Here is a 21,607-nt window from a genome sequence, read left to right on the forward strand (position 1 = left end):
CTGGCCCACAGCTCCCCTTGTATTTTAGCTTGATGTCATTATGGAGAAAGGATTCAAATAAAGAAATGCAAAGATGGTGAGGAAAGTTCCAGAAAACCAGTGGCCATTGTCCTGGGTAGGCCCAGCCCAGCGAGAGCTGGTCTGCAGGTAGATGTTACCCAGCAGGACAACGAACTCTGATAGCTGCAGGTCAACAGAGCTCAGCGACGAGCACGGTGGACTTGTGCAAGCTCTGTGATGAGGGAGGACATTTCTGCTCCGGCCTTGTATGGACAAGCCAGGCCACGGGAGAGTCACGGTCGGCCCCACTGTCAGGTTCTTGGCGTGTCTGATTTCTTGACTTGGAGATAAATCATCTTTTCGTTATATTTTCTTGGTCTGTAATATGAAACACAGTTGGAGAGGGAAGAAAGAGACTATTAGAAATTGGAAAACAAAATGAAAGTGTGTAATAAATAAATGAAACAGTAGGTATGATTTATCTGAGGGTTGTCTTGCAAAGTGATGATTTTCGTAACGAAGGTGGACAGAGCTTGGTAAATTACTAGAAGGGGCTGGTCCTGAAAAACTCCTCCAGAAGTGGAATCAGCCTACAATAAACTCCTTCCCGAGGTGCTTCCCCATCCTCTGTGATAGGGGAACACGAGTAACGATGAGATATAACCTTATATTGGTTAAAGATGATGACTGCAAAGTTCCCTGTTGCTGAAGTCATTTTTCCTCAACAGTCTAATAGATGAAGAGAGCAATGGAAGCATTAGCTCTGGCTGCAGGTTTCCCCATCATCTGTGTCTGAGCACAATGGGTACTGTTCCTGGCCATGTTTTCTCTGCCCGTTCCCACTCATACCAGATCAGGTGTGGGCTTCTCTAGCTCCAGACTGCCTAGGACCCCCCCATGGGGTCACTATCAGGCCCGCCTCAGTCTCTGGCCTGGCCCAATCTGAGCTGGGGTTAGAAGCACAGTAAGTCATCATGTTGTAGTTTTCTCAGGCCCCCAAATGGAAGGATACTCAGATCTCTTGAGCTCCCACAGTCTCTGGGACAGTAACAGGACATCGCCATCCTGAACTGCAACAGCACCAACAAGAGCATCAGAAACAGCATCAGCCAAAGAAACCTTGTCAATATCGCTAGAAATAACAGCAGCAACGCCTGTACCAGCAACAACAGCACCACCACCAATATCACCATCAACAACAGAACCATCAACAACAATCACCATCAACAATAATGCCATTGAAAACAGTATCACCAAGAGCACCATCAATTACAGAACAGCACCATCATACTGTTCCAACAACAGTACCACCAACAGCACCATAAATGAAAGCATCAACAGCACCTTCAACACTAGCATCAACAATCATACCATCAGGGGCTGGGGATATGGCCTAGTGGCAAGAGTGCTTGCCTCGCATACATGAAGTCCTAGGTTCGATTCCCCGGCACCATGTATATAGAAAAGGCCAGAAGGGGCGCTGTGGCTCAAGTGGTAGAGTGCTAGCCTTGAGCAAAAAGAAGCCAGGGACAGTGCTCAGGCCCTGAGTCCAAGCCCCAGGACTGGCCAAAAAAAAAAAGAAAAAGAGAGAGAATGTATTAAAAAAGAACAACAACAGTACCAACAACAGTACCACCAACAGCAGCACCCCCAACAGCACCATCAACAGCTGCAGCAGCAAGTCCCACATTAGTAAGAAGCCCAGGAACAGTTCTAATAGTAATGGCAGAAACAACAGCAATGACGGCAGCTCAACAACAAAATCTCACAGGAACGGCAGCAACAAAAATGTCAGTGGCAGCTGAGGCAGCAGTAATACCACCTACAGCACTGTCGTGTGCGTATCAACAGCAGCAACAGCAGCCGTGATGTCACGGACAACACCCCCAGTGCCACCATGAACAGCGGCAAGGACGACGGCAGGTCCGTTGGCTGAACATCCACATTGTACGGGTTGCCGGTGGGTTGTTGGCATTGTGTGTCAGTCATCAGTGGGTTACAAAGAAGACCTGTGCATAACGAAAGAGGGCGGATGGGGTTGCGCTAGTCAAGGCCAGTCACAAATACCAGCTTTTGTTATCATGGAGAAGGACTAATGCACATAATTAGGTCAGACGGGGTCATTTGTTGTGTTCTGTTTTTGTACCAGTCCTGGGGCTTGAATTCAGGGCCTAGGTGCTGCTCCTATGCTTTTGTGCTCAAGGCTAGTGCTCTACCACCTGAACCACAGGTCCACTTCTGACTTTCGGTGGTTAATTGCAGATAAGAATCCCATGGACTTTCCTTCTTGGGCTGGTTTCGAACCCTGATCCTCAAGCTCAGCCTCTGGAGTGCCTAGCATGACGGGCGTGAGCCACTGCACCCAGCCAGGGAGGCTTATGGAGGCCGTTCTGATGGGAATCTGGTCCTACAGGAGTGTGGTCTGTCAGATTCCGCAGCCCCGGCTCCTCCCTTCAGCCCGACGGGGAAGACGGCTGCCCTGCTATGGATGGACTCCGGCCTCCATCTGTAAGTATTTGCAGAGCTGCTCTGTGTGCGCGTGGCGTAAGGCCGACCACAGCACAGAGCTCTCAGCCCACGTCCATAGGAAGTGAGCGCCTCTGGATCAAAGACTTCACACTCAAACGTCAGCATGAGCCAGACAGATAACGTGCGTGTGCCAGGGAACGGCGGGGGCTGTGGCCATCAGAGGGTGCAGCCATTGCTCATTTGCCACCACAGGAGACGCTTGCTCAGTGTTGCAAAGTGTGAGCTCGTAGCAGATCCTGGAAGTCCATTTATACGGCAGTTCTCGCTTTAATAAATACGGTATGGGCCAAAGAAAGCACGTGGGAGCCCGGTGCCCCTTGGGCAGCCAGGGGGTGTCCTCACCCTGAGCTGAGAGCCCCCCTGCGCCTCTGAGTTCAGGCTGTAGGGAACCCCCCGCCCCCCGCTGTGGGTCACCCACACGGTGCCCAAGTCCTGGCAATGCTTGTTACGCACTCGCTCTTTATGGACTAGATGGGATTCATCTTAGTTCCTGACAAGCACGGGCCGGAAATGGAGAGGAGAAAATAAAATGTCTAAGCATGCCGTATTACAAGCAAACCTCACGGGGACGGCATCACACTGGCTTCTCCTTATTTAGTGTACCTTAAAAATAGGTGCATACGCCACCACACTCTATAGCCAACCAATGAATGGTTCTAGTACACTCTTGCAGACAGACAGACAGACACACACCACATCCCTCCACCTCCACCCCCTCACGTGCACACACACACACACACACACACACACACACACACACACACACACCCTGTACACATTCCCTGTTGGGGAGTATGTTCTAAGACCCCCTGGGCAAGCCTGAAACCACAGCCAGTACCGAAACTGTGCCATGTTCTTTTGTTACACACCATGGAGGTGTAACTTAGAAATTATGCACAGTAAGATGTTCATTCTTATAGGACCTCTTAATAACCTTTCCTTCCTAAGTTGAGAACTTGTGCTGTTGCACAAAGGCCTGTGGCCCTTGCTGGTGAATTTGAGAACGGAGATGCTTGCTAGGTCACTAACGCAGATGCCACATATAGTGCAGAAACCATGGATGGACAAAGAATCATTCACGTCTCTGCTGGGACAGAATTTCAGCACAGGATTCTGTCATGCAATATAAAATTTACATGCTGCTTCTCGAATTTCCCATTTAATATCCTTATACTGCAACGTGTGTTTGGGGAGCACAGGTAACTGAAACCATGAAAATCAAAACCATGGTAAAGGAGGGAATACATACACATATGTGTAGTGTGTATGTGTGTGTGTTTAACATGCCTGCACTTTTGCTAATTTCTTCTATTATCTTTATATTTATGTTTGACATATTTTTCATTATGTTTATCCAAGTGATAGAGCACATATTTTTCTATATTTTGCTATTTTCCATTCACAATGTGTCTTGGAGGACTTCCCTCATTTGTGTACATGACTCTGCCTCATGCTTTGTAGTGGCTGTATGGTATTTTATTGAGTGGCATATCATAGTACATGTAATTGGTCTCAGAATAGATGGGTTTTAACAAAAGCTCTGTTGATGAATCCTTCCTACCCACCCATCATCTGCACATGAAAATATTAGGTGAACAAACAATGGCACTCTTGCCAGTTTGTTGCTCTTGTTGTATTGATCACTATGGATTTCCCCAATCTTTCCTCCTGCTGGCTACGGAGAGGCTGCCTGTCCCCACCACTCTTTTCCAGCATAGTATGTTCCAGATTGGGGCTCTTTGATGCCCCAAGTGAATGTCAGCGCTTCTCTGACTACTGAGAGGTTTTGTGTACCTTCGTGTATTTAGGAGCTGTGTTAATGTCCTCACCAGACTAGCTGCTCCCATTTCATCTGTTTGTCCTTTGGGCTTTCATGTATGGTAGTTTTTCAGTACATATGTTTTTAATTTTTTTTTAAATTTTGTTAAAAGAAAAAAGAATTAGGCCAGTATAGTTCTTAAACTTAGAGCCTAGATGCTATCCCTTAGATTTTTGCTCACGGTTGGCGCCCTACCACCGTTCCACTGTAGATTTTTGTTGACTGACTGGAGATAAGAATCTCATGGGCTTTCCTGCCCGGGCGGGCTTCAAACTGTGATCCCCAGATCTCCGCCTCCTCAGTAGCTAGGATGACAGGCGTGAGCTAGAAGCACCTGGTTAGACGTTTTCGGTTTTATGAATGCAAAGAGGAAGATTGATCTTTCTTCCACAGGTCCTGACTTCTGGTTTGTGTCATATTTACAAAGCCCGTGCTCATTATGAAGACGTGCGGATGTTCTGACGATCTCACACGGCCTTGCCATTATGTCTTTGAGGCTGCTTGAGTTTATGTCAGTGTGTGATGCGGTGTGGATTCCTGCGACTCTTCCTCTCCACCTCGCTACAGGGTGGTCTGGAAACATGCAGGGCACAGGGCACAGAGAACCTAGGGGGCTCGGGGGGCGGGGCTCGAGGCAGCTCAGGGAGGCTCCGGGGGCCTTGGGGGGGCTCAGGGGGCCTCAGGGAGCCTCAGAGGCACTCAAGGGGTCCCAGGGGGTCTCGGGGGGCTCACCTCAGCAAATTCTCCGCATCCTGGATGGTCTCAGGCAAAGCCTTCCCTTTGGTTTCTGGTAGCAGCAAGACTAGTCCTCCAGCGATCAGGCCAACCGCGGCTGCGGGGTGCGTAGACACAGGCACGGTAAGATGGGGCGCGGGCTCTGAGGCCCAGCTCCTGTCTAGCTCATTTCTGGGGGGGTGGGGGCGGAGGGAAGCGTTTTTTCGTATCCACCCCCTGCCATCTCTGACGACCCTGTCTTCCATCCTGCGTATTATAGCGATTCTGATCACCACTGGGTCCCACTTCCTTTTAGGGAAATTGATACTGGATATTTCCGGTCAAGGCCATTCTAGGCTAAAGGATGTTGCCACAGGGTTAAGATATTTTGGAGTTAGAAGCTAGTTCTGGAAACAATCTAGGAAGAATACAGGCTTGCCAATACAAAGCACTTTGTAAAGGAGCGAAGTCACAAACTTGGACCATTGTAGCAAATAAGAGTAATGGATCACACACGATTGTATGCTTGTATTTAAAAAAAAAAAATCACACCCAGGTCATTGAGTTCATATTCAGGAGATGGCTAAATTCTTCTCGTTCTTTCTTTTTGTTCCTAGTTATGTCATCTTTAATAACGACTGCATAGATGCTTTTGTTTACTCCTATTCTGATATATTTCCCCCAGGACTGGTTGGAGGTAGGATTATGGGGTCTTTACCAGAGCACAAATGCTGGATTTCAGCTCAGTTCTGCCCTCAAAATGTCAGGAAGCGATGTCCCGGGGCACCGCGCCTGCAGCGAGCCCGCCGCGTGCCTGACCCTCGCTCCGCTGGCCTGAGGCCCAGGACAGCTCTGTGATGGCAGTGACCCGAATGCCCTCTGCCAGGGTGATAGCCCACCCGCCTCTCAGGCCTGCTGCCCGGCTGAACTTACAGGGCCCCCTGGCCCCGGCCCTGAGCGAGCTCACCCTCTCCACTGCCCAGACTTCCACCCGTTGCTTGGTGTGGGATTATGACAAGCGCAAGCGCAAACCGCCCCGGCCGGCATCCAGCTGGTACCGGAGACTCTTTTTTTTTTTTTTTTACTTGTAGTCTTTTTGAGAGGATTGCCGGGGTTGGGGGGGCATCACCCCTGGCCAATGTGTTTCCTTGACTGTGGATTTTGCTCCCTCTGGGTTTGGAAATGCAACCACTTTTCCAAACTTAATTGGCAAGTGTCGCAAATGTTCTTTGGAGTGATGAGGCCTGGTGGTGATACGGGGTGGATGAGGAGTTGCGGGGCTGCAGGAAGATGCCCTCCCCTCTCACCCATCCCCAGCCCCTCCGTCCCTCCAAGGAGGAAGTCCTGCTGAGTCTAGGTAGTGACCAGTAGGACTCAAGATCCATGATGCATGGCTAACCGGTGCGCTAGCACTCCAGGTACAGCAGGGAGCTACTCAGGGGCACCAGGCCTGTCGGGCCGGGGGGAAGTGGAGACCCCTAGAACCACAAAGGACTTTATGGAGTTTCTCACCGAACACCACCAGCGGGAGCTCCGGCCACAGGGCGGCGAGGCGGTAGACGAGGAACGGGGTGAAGATGCCGCCGATGTCACACATGGAGGAGCAGACGTGGACGCCAAGGTTCCTAAACCAGCACGGTCACGGGGGGTCGTTGTGGAGGGGGACAGGGGAGGGGGTGGGTGTCAGTGTGGGGAGGGCTGTGTGTGAGTGTGAATGTAAGAGCGTCTTGCGGGGGGTGGGTGTTGAACTCGGGGCCTTGCTCTTGCTGGCCAGCCACTCTACCAGTGTAACGACACCCCGACTTCTTTTTACATTAGTGATATTTCAAACAGGCCGTCGTGGCTATGCCCCAGCGGGCTTGGACCAGGATCTCCTAATCCACGCGTGCATCACAGCTGGCGTTGTAGACACGGTGGAGATAGGTCTCGTGGGTGTTTTGCCCGGCTGGCCTTGACCCCCAGAATCCTCCCGTTGTCTGCCGCCCACAGTCTCCCGAGTCACTGGGCTTACAGGCCTGAACCACCATGCCTCGCCCTGATTTAACTGTCTAATTTACCACCGAGCTGCGTAGCTCTCCTCCACGCCACAACATCCCAAATAAACACTTTGCCGAACTGCCAACGCATCTGAGAGCTGGAAAACCCCGTTCACGTTCTTTTCAGCACCCAAGAATGATAGGGACACGTGGCGGTCTCTAACGCCCTCGACGATGATGCTTCCTCCCGCCACGTGGCCCCCCCGTGGCATTTCTGCGAAGCGGCTCCCTCCCTGGCCACCAGCCCACCCGCTCTGCCCTGGCCTCGGCCATGGCACCGGCCGCTGCCCTCCTCACTCCCTGCGATCAGAAGCGGGGTGTCCTCTGCCCGGCCCCGTCACCCCTTCCGGCTCACCTGATGAAGGTGGGGTACAGCTCTGCGCTGACCAGGCAGACCATCTCGAAGGCCATGGTGATGTTCATCCTCCCCAAGCAAGCCACGGTGACTTTCAGCCACGGGAGCTCTGCGGGCGAAACCCAGTGCTCAGTGCCTGCGCGCCAGCGCTCCTGGGCACGAGGTGCACCTGGCCCCTGGGCTCCAAACGGTGGCCCAGAAGGTCTGTGAGGGCAAACGCCACATCTCCAAAGGGGCCAGGGCACACTGGCTTTCTACACATGCAGGACAATGGCAGCAACCTCCACGGTCTGTTACCTCAGGTACAATTCAAATACTGTGTGTGTGTGTGTGTGTGTGTGTGTGTGTGTGTGCGCGTGTGTGTGTCTGGACTGGGGCTTAGAATTCAAGGCCTGGACTCTGTTCCTTGAAGTCAGGGTTTTGTAGCTCTCACTCGGCTTTCTCTGCTCAAGGCTGGCACTCTGCCACGTGAGCCATACGTCGACTTTGAGCTTCCTTCTGGTTAATTGTAGATAAGAGACTCCTGGACTTTCTGGTTCAGGCTGGCGATCTCAGCCTCTGGAGTAGTTAGGATTACAGGTTTGAGCCACTAGCACCTGGCCTCCTTTCCATTTATTCCTTCCTTCCCTCCTCCTCCTCCTCCTCCTCCTCCTCCTCCTCCTCCTCCTCCTCCTCCTCTTCCTCCTCCTCCTCCTCCTCCTCCTCTTCCTCCTCCTCCTCCTCTTCCTCCTCTTCCTCCTCCTCCTCTTCTTCTTCTTCTTCTTCTTCTTCTTCTTCTTCTTCTTCTTCTTCTTCTTCTTCTTCTTCTTCCTCTTCTTCCTCTTCTTCTTCTCCCTCTTTCTTCTTCCTTTGTCATTTTTATTTTTTGAGATAGGGTCTCGCCACACAGTCTAGACTTGCCCAGAACTTCGGATCCTCATACCTGTGCCTACCAGGGGCTGGAATCACAGGCATGAACCACCCTGTCCTGTAACACTGTTGTGTGTGTGTGTGTGTGTGTGTGTGTGTGTGTGTAAGAGAGACTACTGGTCCTGGGACTTCACCTCAGGTTCTGAGCACTGCTTCTGATCATTTCTTATTTTTATTTTTGCTCAAGACTGGCACTTTACCCCTTGAGTTACAGCTCTGGCTTTTTGGGTAGATAATTGGAGATAAGAGTCTGATGGTCTTTTCTTACCTGGGCTGGCTTTGAACTACAACCTGATCCTTAGATCTCAGCCTCCTAAGTAGCTAGGATTATAGGTGTGAGCCACTGGCACCTAGCCCAAGATTTAAACATTTTAAAAGGTGGTAAAATGATGAGGCGAGTACAGAGCCCCCCCTTGTCCTCCCGTGTCGGCGTGCCTCACAGCTGGCCTAGGTTGCATCCGGACACCTTCATGACCCATCAGCACCATCCAAAGTCCCCCGAGAGCCTTTCGTGACCCAATGGTGCCATCCACGTCACTGTCTCCATGAGGGTCTTGGTGGTGAGCGTCTGTGGGGGTGGACAGATGTGATGACTCTTCTCACCGTCAGTGTCACGTGGGTCCTGACCACTGGGCACTCCTGCCAGCCCCCAGCACTCAGGGCTCTTATCTTCTTCCCAGCTGGGCCTGGAGGATCCTTACCCTTTCCACCTCGGTTGTTAATGAGAGCAGAATCAGGCAGGTTTCCAAAGCTGGGGCAACCTTGTAGAACATTCCAGACAGTGGGCACGTGTGAAGTCACTGCTGCTCCGGGAGGGATTCAGAAAGCTCCTCGGGGGAGGACGGCTTCTCCTCCCTGGCTTCCACTCCCATTCTCTGCGAGGGCACTGTGCAAGGAGCGGAGGCCCTCGGTCATGACTTCTTGATGGCGTGGGAGTTTCCCATTGACTGCAGGATGATGCTGGAAAGTTCTAGAAAGTTCTGTTCTGTCCACAGCCCTGGCACTCTGCTCTAGGCCTGCTGGCTCCGAGGTCTTCAGGGCCTCTGGGGTTTGGTCCTGGCAGGCACAGCTGGGCGTGTGTGACTGTGAATGTAGCTCAGCCAGGTTGCTCAGGAAGATGGAAGCTACTGCTAGCTCTCTACCAGAATGGATCTGGATGGTAGATGACATAGTCTTTCTACCAAAGGCCCCCGACATCCCCACTGAAGGCTTTGGGGACAAGACCGCAGTGGGGTTGCAACTTACCATCAGGGATGAACACCGAAGCTAGACAGGCCACCCCCGCCACCATATTTGACACAGCCCAAGGGTACCGGCGGCCAACACGGTCTATGGAGACGATGATGATGATGGCAGCCGGGAACTCCACCAGGGCCGAGTAGAAGAAGTCTAGGTAGACATTGTCCCCTGCCAGGCCCATGTGCATGATGAGGCCCTGATAGAGAACAGAGCTCGTGAACCTGGGCAAAGAAGAGAGCCAAAGTCAAGAGGAGCACAGCACCTAGGAGAGAGGATTCTGGGAAAGAGGACCTGGGGACAGGTGACCTTTCCTTGCGACCTTCGTATTGCTGCCAGCCCTTTCTTATCACTTGTCTACTGGCTGGTGCAGTTTGGTGGCTGGTTGGGACCCCAAAAGCAGATACAGAGAAGAAATAGGCCCAGCCTTCTCTGGCTAAGTAGAAAGCCAAGAAGAGTGTATTGGCAAGCTGAGTAATTAATGGAATAGCACTGCGAAGTTACCAGAGCTGGGAGGCCATTTCTGGTCTTCTAAGGCATGTGGGGCCAAAAGGACTAACTGCTTAATTCAAATCTTAGACAGCAGAAGACTTAATATTAGGGTAATTCCCTGAATGATTTCTTTTCCGGCATGATGCAAACAACATTTTGCCTGTGTCTTTACTAAAGTGTCACCATGTGTCAGAGAAAATAGCAGAAGGAGCAACAGTCCTAAATGTTTAGAAAAAGAAAGGAGAACGAGGCCGAAGCTCCGAGCGGCCTGTGAGCAGCGCTATGCTTCCACCAGGGAGAAGGGGCCTTCCTGCCCTGCTGTGGGGTGCAAAGGTCTCCTCGAAAAAGTGGGGTTCGTGGGGAGAGGCTGGTGGTTTCTGGGGGTGAGGGCGTGGCTCTGGGGCTTGCTCGCCTCCCAGGGACTGTCATGGGGAGCCCCGGGCGGGCCTGGCCGGCTCTTCCACCCGAGCCGCCATTTGGGAGTCAGCTGCTACCCACGTGCCCCACGCGGCCATCTTCCCGGGATGCTGAGCCTTGGGTTAGGTCACGCTGGACGGTTGTGATGAGAAACAAACCGAAGGACTCTTACCAGTTGTACATCAAGATCAAAGTGTGCTTCCTCATCTGAGGGGTTCTGACCAAGTCCAGAAAGGAAGGGTGCATGGCTCCCAACGCTTCCTCGTCTGCCCGCAGACTCTGGGGAAGGGAAGTAAGAATGAAGGCTCTGTCTGCTGGGGCGGGGGGTCCCCGGCTTTCCCCACAGGGATTAGCAATCCCACCAACACCGGGTCCTACGCTCAGCACCCAGTCTTGTGTAAACGGTTAGAAAAAGCCCACGAGTTACTGCGGTCACTCTTTTTTACGAAGAGGGGCTGGGGTTCAGCGCAGTTAGGTGACTCAAGGCGTCGACCAAGTGATACCATTGGTAAGGCACAGTGGGGCGTCCCTGGGGCCCAGCCCGGCGGGCTCTGAGGCTCCCCGTGTCGCTTCTCAGGCCAGAGGTTCAGGCCCGGGATCCTAACATCCAGACCAGCCCTGGCATCACCTGGAGAAATAAGGTGTAAGAAGACAGGCCGGCCCCTGGTGAAGCTGTACAGCCGCGAGCATCCGAGCAGCTGTACCCTGTAGACGCAGCTGCTGGCACGGGGCCGGCCTGGCGCTCTGCCTCTTCCTGAGACAGACGTGGGCCTGTGCAGGCTTCATTGTTCTATAGTTCACACATGGTAAAAAGCTAGGTCAACCATACTCATCCTCACTTTCTAGCTTTCTAAAAAAAAAAAAATTCCCTTGCTGGCCTCAAACCACTATCCTACTTCCCCCTCTCAAGTCGATGAGCATGTGGGTGTAAACTACTGACTTCAATGATTTCTGGCTCCCTGGGGGTCTGTGGTACACCACCAGCGAAGGCATTCCCCCGGGGAACCGCAAATCTCATTGACGAGGTAGTCTGTGTATCCCCTACACATGGACCGAAATGCAAAGTGACGGCCCCTCCGGGCTCTCCCTCGGGGTGACCAGTGTGTGGTTCCCGCCCTCCTAGTCACCTGAAGGGAGGCCGGCATGGATTTTCCATTCTTCTTGGCGATGTGCTTCACAATCCTCATGGCCTTCCCTTGTTTGTTCTGGGAGAGCAGCCAGCGTGGTGACTCGGGTATGCACCTAGGGTACCAAGGCATGGGGGAGATGGTCACCCCACCCCTGATTCCCGTGGTGGGATTTCTGCAAGGGCCTTACGCAGCCAGCCTTAGTTGGACCACACGGGGGGGGGGTGCCCCTGGTGGGGCTGTAGGGTGCTCTCCCCCTTCATAGGCTGACTGGAAGCCTTGGGGCTCCCTCGTTAGAGATTTCTAGATGGAGCTGCAGGATTGTGCGGCATGGCAGGACTCCACAGAATATGCATCTTGCACGGCCTGGAGGAGGGGGGTCTGTCCACCCCACCGGATGCCTCCCCCTGTGAAGTCCTGAGAGTGGGAAAAGACGAGGGTGGAGGGAGAGAGGCGCGAGCCCTTGCAGGTGGGGAGGGCGGATACTAGGTTGCATTGTATCAATCACGGGAGCCCTTGCAGGTGGGAGGGCGGATACTAAGTTGCATTGTACCAATCAGGGGAGCCCTTGCAGGTGGGGAGGGCGGATACTAAGTTGCAATCGCTGCTCGTGTTCCTGTGGAAGGTGATTTCCCACAGGAGGGGTCAGCCCTCAGGTCAGCTGGGGGGAACCTGCCACAGTCAGACCTCAGGGTTTGACGGTGAGCGAGGGTGCTGGGAGCAGCCAGGCTTGGGGAAGAGGAGTGGGAGGAAGGCACCGGGGACCGGAGTTAGGAGGAAACGAGCCACTCGGAATTGTGGGCTAAAGAGCTTGCAGGTGACAGGGTAAGCAGGTCAACTAAAACCAGGGGGACCAAGAGTGGAGCCGGGGGGCCACAAAGGACAAGGCAGCAAGAAGAACAGAGAATCGGGAAGTAAGGTGGGATGGTCAGTCTGTAGCATCACAGAAAGAAACAGAAAGGAGGCCCCCGGTTGAGAAGCCGTCTTCCAGGAGTCCAGTGCTCACTACTTAACCCAAGGCTCAGTTCTGTAATGAGGAAGCCAAGATGGCACAGTTTTTTTGTTTTGTTTTTTGCCCCAAGTGAAAGGTAGATTAATTTCCAGCTGGGGAATGTGTGGTTTTTATCTCAGGCCTGCTGGGGCAGGCGGCATAAGACACCTGGGAATTTATTTCAAAGCTTGTTGTTCGAAGGGAAGGAAGGGATCTCAACAACGCTCGTTGTCTTGCTCCCCGTAGACTTACCAGTAGTAGAGCAGGAAGCAGAAGGTGGGCAGAGTCACGGTGAGCTGTAGCCACCGCCAGCCCGGAAGGGCATAGGCCACCCCGGAGAGCACCAGCAGCCCCACGGTGAAGGCCGCTTGGTAGACAATCCCCACCGTTCTGCGGTAGCCCAGACCAACGAATTCTGTAACTGCGGAGAACAACCAGCAGTCAGTGTCACTCCATCTACGAGGACACCGGCCAGCTTGGCAACAGCGGCCCATGCCTGTTACCCCAGCCACGCGGGAGCCTGGGAACGCGGGAGACACAGCCGAAGTGCCGTGCTCTCTCTCCATCATGGAATTCCCCACATGAATAGAATCAGGTAAAACGGTGCCTTCTTCTCTCATGTGCGACCAGAGCTTTGTCATTAGCATTTATTATTAGTTATTAATTTCAAAGTATCTGTTCCTTTTATATAAATGCTTCTTGAATGGAACCCAAGGGAAAGTAATGAGAAGGTTTGTTTCCAAGACCAACTTAGGGTGGTGATTTTCCTTAACATCATTATAAAGACTCTATGCTTTAGATTGAAATGGCCTTACACCGCATAGGCCTGGACTATTATTTTAGCTACTGATGAATAGGGTGGAGGTGGCATTTCTCATTCTACAAGCAGCTTGCTGAATAGTGTAGGTCCACCAGCGTGCTATTTTCTGGCATGTAAATCAAGGAGAACTGTGGTTTCTCACACCGGATGGGTAGGCAGTAATGAAGTCCTTTGTGCATCAGATGCATCTATTGTGGAGTCTTCTATCTGAATAGGTTCAGTAGGCGAGGCTTTCTCTCCACACAACTCCCAATCCAACAAACAGACTTTTCAAGAGTGATACAGGAATGGGAAGTAGCGGTGTGTGCCTGGTGTCTGCCTTCCTCTCTCCGTTTTCATAGGACAGTGCAGAACAGTTTAGAGAAGTCATGTGACACAAAACAGGAGTCTCTGGGCTTTGTCTTGAAGCTGAGGCCTTTCCCACCCGGCCCCACCCGCTGCACGAGTCCCTGCCGCCCCAACTGCTGCCCCAGCTGCCGCCCCAGCCTGGCTTACTCAGGATGTAGCCGATCAACCAGCCGGCTTTGCTGACCAGCCCTTGGATCAAGCGAAATATCAGCATCCATGTGTAGTTGGGGGCCACAGCCATGAGAACCCCAGAGACGGCATTGACGAGGATTGTGACCAAGAGGCAGAACTTGCGGCCAAACCTGCAGCGTGAAGAATGCGGAGAGGGAGGAGAATTATTTGAATCACAGAATTTGGAGAAAAATCATGGTTACAGACATCTAATCAAAATCAGAGGTTAACTCCAAATTTCAGACTTTGGTTCTGTCTAGGGCTTTTCATCAGCATCCGATGAATAAGTGTGTGTGTGTGTGTGTGTGTGTGTGTGTGTGTGTGTGTGTGTGTGTGTGTGTGTGCTGGTCCTGGCGCCTGAACTCAAGGTCTGGGTGATGTCCTTGAGCTTTTATGCTCTAGGCTAGCATTCTACCACTTGAGCCACAGCTCCACTTCCAACTTTTTGGTGATTCATCGGAGATGACAGTCTGATGGATTCGCCTGTCCAGGCTGGCTTTGAACTGTGATCCTCAGATCTTAGCCTCCTGAGTATCTAGGATTATAGGTGTGAGCCACCAGCACCTGGCTTCAACATTTTTTTATTTGAAGGACACCAGCTTCAATAGCTTGGGGAATTGGACTATTGAACCAGGACATAAAGGAGAGGGTAAATTGGCAAACTGGGTTTACTCATGGCCTTACCACTTACTATGCTATTGGGCAAGTTCTTCACCTTGACTCAGTTTCTTCGTGGCAAAGACCTGCTTGAGCAGCTGGAGGGAAGACTGTGAGATATGACAGCCAGAGAGCCCAGGACTGCCTTCCCCGTCTTCCTGCCTCAGCTCTACAAAGCTCATGCTGTGGTTTGGATGTGCCTTGGTCCCCAGAGATTGTATGTTGGGGTACACCAATGGTGTATGCTCACGGGAGACCTGTGTGTCTGGGGCGCTGCCCTCCACAGAGGTCAAGGTTGTTCTTGCGAGATCTTGACTTTGTCCTCCAGAGACTGAGCGAGCCAGACCCCTGAATTCTCCCTGGCTTCCGGTCTTGTGATGTCATCTCTGTGGCTCTCATTGCGCCCCTAGCACTGCAGGGCCTTCTCCTGGGAGACCCTCAGCAAGGCTGCGCTGATGCCAGCCGGGGCCACACCCTGGCCCCTCCTGAGCCATGAGCTGGGGAACCCTCTTCTCTGCACACTCAGGGAGTGTGTGATAGCAACAGAAAGCAGACTCGCACAGCCGGCTGCCTTGGGGATCAACCCTCCTGGCAGCGTTTTGAAAGACTCCCAATCCACCGTGACTGGCTACAGAGGCAATGCTTCACGGAAAGCTGCGTGACAGCCAATAAATGCTCATCTCCACTGGAATGAAGGCTTCTCACTAAGGTTGCTCACGGTGCTTCAACATTCTGGAATCGCTTCTCTTGCGGAGGAGCAACTATCTATGTTCTCGTGACTGTTTAAAAATGAACTCGCCATTTGAAAAGAATCCACAACGCCATCAATAATTGTTTTAAGATGTTAATATTCTAATCCTGAGGCTTAAAGCTCAGACAGTCTTACTAATAATTAATGTAAACTACTCGACTGAAGACGACTTTGACCATGTCATTTCTGAACCCCTCATTAATAATTGGCCTCCTGTTGTAATAATATAACCCCTTCTCACTAAATTAAAAGCCTTCCCGGGTCACACCTCACTTAACTCTTAGCTGCTTCTCTCATCTCCTTTCCTTTCTTTTCAGCCCTCTCTCTTTTCCTCCACGGTTTCTTTTTGTCCCTCTTTTCCTTCTCTCCTTTCGTTGCTCTTTCTCTCTACATTTCTTTTGTTGTTTTCTTTATTCTTTGAACATCTTTTTCACAGTGTCTTCCTAATTTTCTCCAGATAGCCACCCTAGCTGAGGATATTGTTTGGTTGGTAGAGGGCTTGCCTAGCACGCACAAGGGCCTAGGTTCTATCCTTAGCAGAAAAGGAAAAGAAAACAAGCTTGTAGGACATATTGTTGACAGGTCTTCGTGGAAGGACAAGTGTGTTACTTAGTGCTGGTGTGATGCGTGGGTAAAATGGATTTCCAGGGAGTCCTCATCCTGTCCACAGGCATGGATTCTGCAGGAGATGAACTGTCTGGCGGGGGAGGGGGGCTATGCAGTGCTCTGGCGCATCCCCTTCCCTCGTGCACACAGGTCCAAGGAGAAGACAAGGACCAGCGACGAATGGACGGACCGGCAGATGAAACTCCAGACGGTGTAAGGAAAGAGTCAGACACAGGTATCTAACATTTGGGGAGCAAGGGTGAGTCATCAGCTTTCTAGCACCTTCCATAGGAACAGGGTGGTGAGGTGAGGTCATGAAGGAAGAGGGAACTGATGGGGTGTAACTCAGGAATGCACTGTCCCCGGGAGGAATTGGACCCCCTCCCACTCCTTGAGTGGGATGTGAATAATTAACTCCCGCCCTCAGGCTACGGGGTGAGGCCCAGGCCCAGGCCCAGGCCGGGGGGTGGGGGCGCTGGGTGCTCGCAGGTGTCCCGGCTAGTCTGTGTAAGCACCCCCACCTCACAGGGCACAGAGCAAGGAGCTGCCTGCCCGGCCTCCCAGGGCGCCCGGCTGGACCTTGGACCCCTCTGTTAATGTGTGTGTCTTGACCTAAGGGGCCACCTCCAAACAGACACCCTCAGTTTCGTGGCAGCAACAACAAATATGAATGACCTCCCTCTTCCCCTCACCGCCGCCCACAGCCAGCCCAGGAGAAGCCCAGACAAGGAAGCTGAGCAGCTTGACAAACACCTCAGGATGGACGGAGCCGCCATTGGGCCAGTGCCTCCTCAGGCCTCCTCAGGTCAAAGCCTCAGGCCCTTTGCAGCCATCCTCAGGAACCTTCCACGCACTCGCAAGCTCTAATCCAGCCCAGAAACCTCACACAGCTAGAGAAAGCACCTACCTAGCTATGTTGAATATTCTATGCACAGGTCTGGGTTGTGTCAGAGATCCAGGTGGGCAGACGTAGAATGGTAGTGAGTATACAGAGTACCATTTACTTCAGAATCAATCTATCTATCTATCTATCTATCTATCTATCTATCTATCTATCTATCTATCTATCCATCCATCCATCCATCCATCCATCCATCCATCCATCCATCCATCTATCATCATCCACCTATCATCTATTCATCTATCTCTCTCTCTCATACATGAATAGGACTATATCATGAATTACAGACTATACACTTACACAGGTGTATTTCACTATCTTCTCAGGTGACCAGTGAGTAAAGAGAATGGTACCATCCGAACACTGAGTTCGGTGCCTGGGTCAGAGAGGACCGCTCACTTGCAGCTGGCATTACAGATCTTTGATAACTGGCCACGACGGCCAGGTAATGCAAAGTTCTCATGAGACCAAGGCCTCGTTCCTTTACCCTTTGAGGACGCCTATGACTCTGCACTGGTCGAGTGTCCCCACTGAGCAGGATTCGAATATGGTGGTGAATGAGAGCTGGAAGGACAGCTTGGTCCGTGCAGATAAGGAAGGCGAAGGCAGAGACTCAGAGAGCACAGACTCCGCCAACAGGACCATTTCCTGTCAGGGGCACTCACTCCACAGCAACACAGACAAGGTGCAAGGGTCTGCACCCCTCTGGCATTAGACAGACCCCACTCTTTTGTGTTAGGTTCTCACATTCTGGGTTCCTCACACTTAGTCTGATCTGATCCCCAAGGCCCAGTCCAGGATTTTCTGCAATCTAATACACAATGGGGGAGATTCTACCATGGCTCCAGCTTTGGGGGACCCCCCCCCCGCAAGGCACAATGGAGCTCACCATCTCTGGAGGTTGCTGGCCTCCAGGTAGGGGGTGATGAGGCCAAAGAATAAACTAGGAATTCCTAAAGGGGTTAAGTCATCGGTGACTCCCCCTCCTGGCTGTACATGTTGGATGGGCTACAAGAAAAAAGTGCTGTCTAGTACTGACGCCTCCCTGGAGGACTTCAGAAAGTTGGGAAGTTAAAATGAGTCACGGTTACCAAAACAACAGAAGAAAGCTAAGGTCGTAAAAACAACCGATGTTGGTTTCCAGTGGTCTATGTGTTTGTGGAAAAGAAGGATTCGAGCAGGGCAGGTGAACCCAGTGTTCCCAACCGAGGGGTTATTCACGCTTCCCCCAGGCGTATCCCCTACCTGTCTGCTAGGTAGCCAATAGCCACAGCGCCGACGAAAAACCCCACGTTCACGGCCGACTGAAACAGGTCCAGCATCCAGGAGTTGGCGCACACCAGGTTAAACTGTCCACGTGGTTTCGAGCCAGGAAGAAAGGAAACAAAATCCCATTGGAATCCCGCATGCTGCCCCTCGGCCAGGGAGCTTGTGGAACGCTCTCGGAACCGAGCTGGTGGGGCCCAACGGCACCAGCCCCGTGTCCCCATCGCGTTGCCTCTCATCAGCACCGAGGGCCTCCCCGAAGTCCACTGACTCTCCCCTGGCAGTGTCATTTGGCCCAGGTGCTGGCAGTCTCCACTGGAAGTGGGTGATTGCTCGGCTTAGAGTCAACACCATTGCCCCCTCTCTCGTGTGAACGATTACGTGGCACGGCTCCCACGCAGTGCGGGAGGGGCCTCTGAGCATCTCTTAGCGGCTTTTATAATGTTTTTTTTTTTTTTTTTCCAGTCCTAAGGCTTGAATTCAGGGTCTGGGAACTGTTCCTTGGCTTTTTCCGCTCAAGGTGAACCTTCTACCACTTGAGCCGCAGCTCCACTTCTGGCCTTTTGCTGGTTCATTGGACATAAGTGTCTCACGGAGTTTCCCGCCCCAGATGGCCTCGAGCCATGGCCCTTGGATCTCAGGCTGGGTTACAGGCGTGGGCTTCTCTTGCCCGGGTCTCTTAGCTGTCTTTCTTTCAAACCATGAAGGATTCAGAGTGTCCTTGCTGATGGCTGTTGCACCTGCCTCGTTTGGAATAAACGGAGGTGGTGGCAACGTGAACAGATGCTGGCCTGGAAAACGTGACTTTAAGGAGATCTGATTTCTAGAGCTAACGGCTGTCACTCACTCTGTGATGGATGTAAGGCTTGGCTCTGCTCCGAGCCTCGGTTTCCCCATCTCTCAGAGTTTATGGCTTTATGTCCATAAGCCTCTGCACTGTGTAGACCTACTCCCTTCCCTTCCTTTACACGAACCTCCTCTACCAGACACCAGCTCACACACAATCTCCACACCACCCAGGCTGGCACACTGAGCAGGGGGAAGCTTGTTCTCTCTGTATTTTCAGGACAGCCCCCTCCCCACCTGGCTTTGCCTCCAATAAACATCTGCACACGTCCTTTTTTCTTCTTTTCGGAATGCTTCACAGTTGTACTTTACTGCGAGCTGGCTCCTCTTCAGGGCAGCATCCTGCTGTTCTTCTCCTGCTTTCTCAGCGTAAGACTCACACTTGGACAAACTAGAATCATCCGTGTCAGAGTCTGAGGAAGTTTTATCAAATGACTCTGAACACATTAGAAGCCACCTACTTCCATTTGGAAATGGAAGCAGGCTTTTAGAAAATCCCTTAGTCCCAAGAGCTTATCTGGGTACAGTTATAAGAACCAAGCTTTGAGGTGGGTGCCAGTGGCTACTGAAATGTGAGGCTCTCAGTTCAAAGCCAGCCTGGGAAGACAAATCTCCAATTAACCACAGAAGGAAGGAAGGAAGAGAAGGAGGGAGGGAGGGAGGGAGGGAGAAAGAAAGGGAAGAGTGGAGGTACGGATCAAGTGGTAGAGCACCAATCTTGAACAGAAGAAGCTAAGCAAGAACATGAGGCCCTGAGTTCAAGCCCAGTACCAACCACACACACACACACACACACACACACACACACACACACACACACACAGAGCCAAAACAACAGCAAGGAGACACAGGTCTTCCCGCGCACGCGTCTTCCTTAAGAAGAGCCCGGCTCCTGGCCTCTCCATGCTGACTGCTGAGCTCGCTCACCTCGGTGACGATGGAGGAGCCGGGCGCGTCGTACACCCAGCCGTGCTGGCAGGGCTGCAGCGGCAGCTGGCTCCGGTTGGCGGCCAGGCCGGCCAGCGGGTCCACGCAGCCCAGGGCGCTCTGGTTCCAGTCCACCGCGTACTGCATGCACTGGTGGAGGTGGGCCTCGCCCGCGGCCCCCAGCCCGGGCACCGTGTAGTTCAGCTCCTCGGCCCGGCTCCAGCCGCATCGCTCGCTCAGCTCGGCCACCCCGGGGCTCCGGCAGCGGTGCTCGGGGGTGAAGCCCAGGAAGACGATGCCCACGTAGATGGGGGCAAAGGCCACGGAGAGCAGAGATAAGAGGAAAAACGTCTGCTTCTGGAAAAAGTGGAACTCCCCTATGTGTTCTAGAATCTCGTCCACGGTGGGCATGGCTCCTAGAGGCGGGCAGGCGGTCCCGACCCTTCCCGTGCGGCCCCGAGTGCTGAGGACAGCAGGCCGCCCGCTCGGGACAACGCTTGACCAAGAGTCAAAGGTGCGAGCCGTCGGCGTGAGGAGGAGCAGCCTTTGGGCTGGACTTGCTTTGGGCGGGCCAACTTCAAACTGCGAGCCTCTGCCTCCAGGGCAGGACCTGTAGCCACAGGAAGTGCGGGGGGGGGGGGGGAGGGCGGGCGGGGGGGGGGGCAGACCCCCTGGGGAACCCGGCCTTTTTCTTTTCTTCGTTGTAGCATTCTTCCCGGCCTCCCAGCAGCCGCACAAACAATCTTTTCTCTGCAGAGAAACCCGAGCCCCTTCCCATATCTCTGCCTGTTAATCTTTCGCTAGCACCCCGGGTGTCTTGAAATGGATCCATCCCGTCTCCCCCCGCCCGCCGGCCTTCCCGGCTGGGTGCTTCCCTGAGGGTGCTCCCAGCCTCGGGCACGCGTCCAGTGCCCCGGGGTCTCCAGCCCGAGCCCCCCTCCTGCTCTAAGTGCTGTGCAATGGCGACCCTGGATCCTTCTACAAGCCGGCGAGGGCCGAGGCGTGCCGGGGCCTCCGGCTCGGACCTCCCGGGGGTTCTCACCCCGCCTTGGCAAAGCCTTCATTTCAGCCCCGAGGTGTCCTCCTCCCGCATCCCCTCGCGAGGGGAGGGTTACACGCTCGCCTCACGCACAGGCCAATCGCAGATGCAGGGAGGGGTTCCTTCCCCACTATGTAGTCTTCTGGGGTTCTAGGTATTTCTGTCTGTGCCTGGGGCTGGGGATGCCCCTCTAAGTGTGGCAGCGAGGACATGGAAGGATCCTCAAGGGAGGATGCAGGATGACATGCCAGAAATGGGGTGCGAGCCCGGTCCCCCTCCTGCGGGCCTCCCTGCCTCTCGGCCACCGCCCGTGTGGGTGGCGATGGTCTGAAGGCTGTGCCCTAGAGCTGTGCACGGGCGAGCCGCACACCCCACGTCCGTCGGCCGTCCATCCGCCAGGGAGCGGGTCCCCAGCAGCGTGGGGACTTCCTCCGCCGTGTCCGGAGTCCCGGGTGGGTGAGTCAGAAGCTGAGGCGATGTCTCTCTGCCACGGGGCCGCTGTTACTCACCGGAAGGCCGTGGGAGGGGCGGGGGAACGAGTGGCCTGGTGGCTCAGCCTCAGCCTCCTGCCGGGGCCGGCGTCGGACCTGAGCGCCCCTCCCTGGGAAAGGCCCAGACCCTTGCACCTGCCGGACTCACGGGCACGACAG

General features: G+C 53.3%; 1 protein-coding gene across 1 annotated transcript; it reads right to left on the reverse strand.

The window, feature by feature from the left end:
* Positions 1-252: 252 nt before the first annotated feature.
* Positions 253-20,432, reverse strand: LOC125357468 (solute carrier family 22 member 2-like). Its single transcript, XM_048354399.1, has 11 exons — positions 19,919-20,432; positions 18,125-18,228; positions 13,941-14,095; positions 12,878-13,046; positions 11,635-11,749; positions 10,680-10,786; positions 9,608-9,822; positions 7,454-7,562; positions 6,575-6,687; positions 5,081-5,180; positions 253-378 (listed from the first exon to the last, which is right to left on the reverse strand). The coding sequence occupies exons 1-11, from the start codon at positions 20,327-20,329 to the stop codon at positions 312-314; spliced, it is 1,665 nt and encodes a 554-aa protein (XP_048210356.1). The 5' UTR covers positions 20,330-20,432; the 3' UTR covers positions 253-311.
* Positions 20,433-21,607: the final 1,175 nt, after the last annotated feature.

This window comes from Perognathus longimembris, chromosome 9, assembly GCF_023159225.1.
Source record: "Perognathus longimembris pacificus isolate PPM17 chromosome 9, ASM2315922v1, whole genome shotgun sequence".
In the NCBI taxonomy this organism is placed as follows: Eukaryota; Metazoa; Chordata; class Mammalia; order Rodentia; family Heteromyidae; genus Perognathus; species Perognathus longimembris.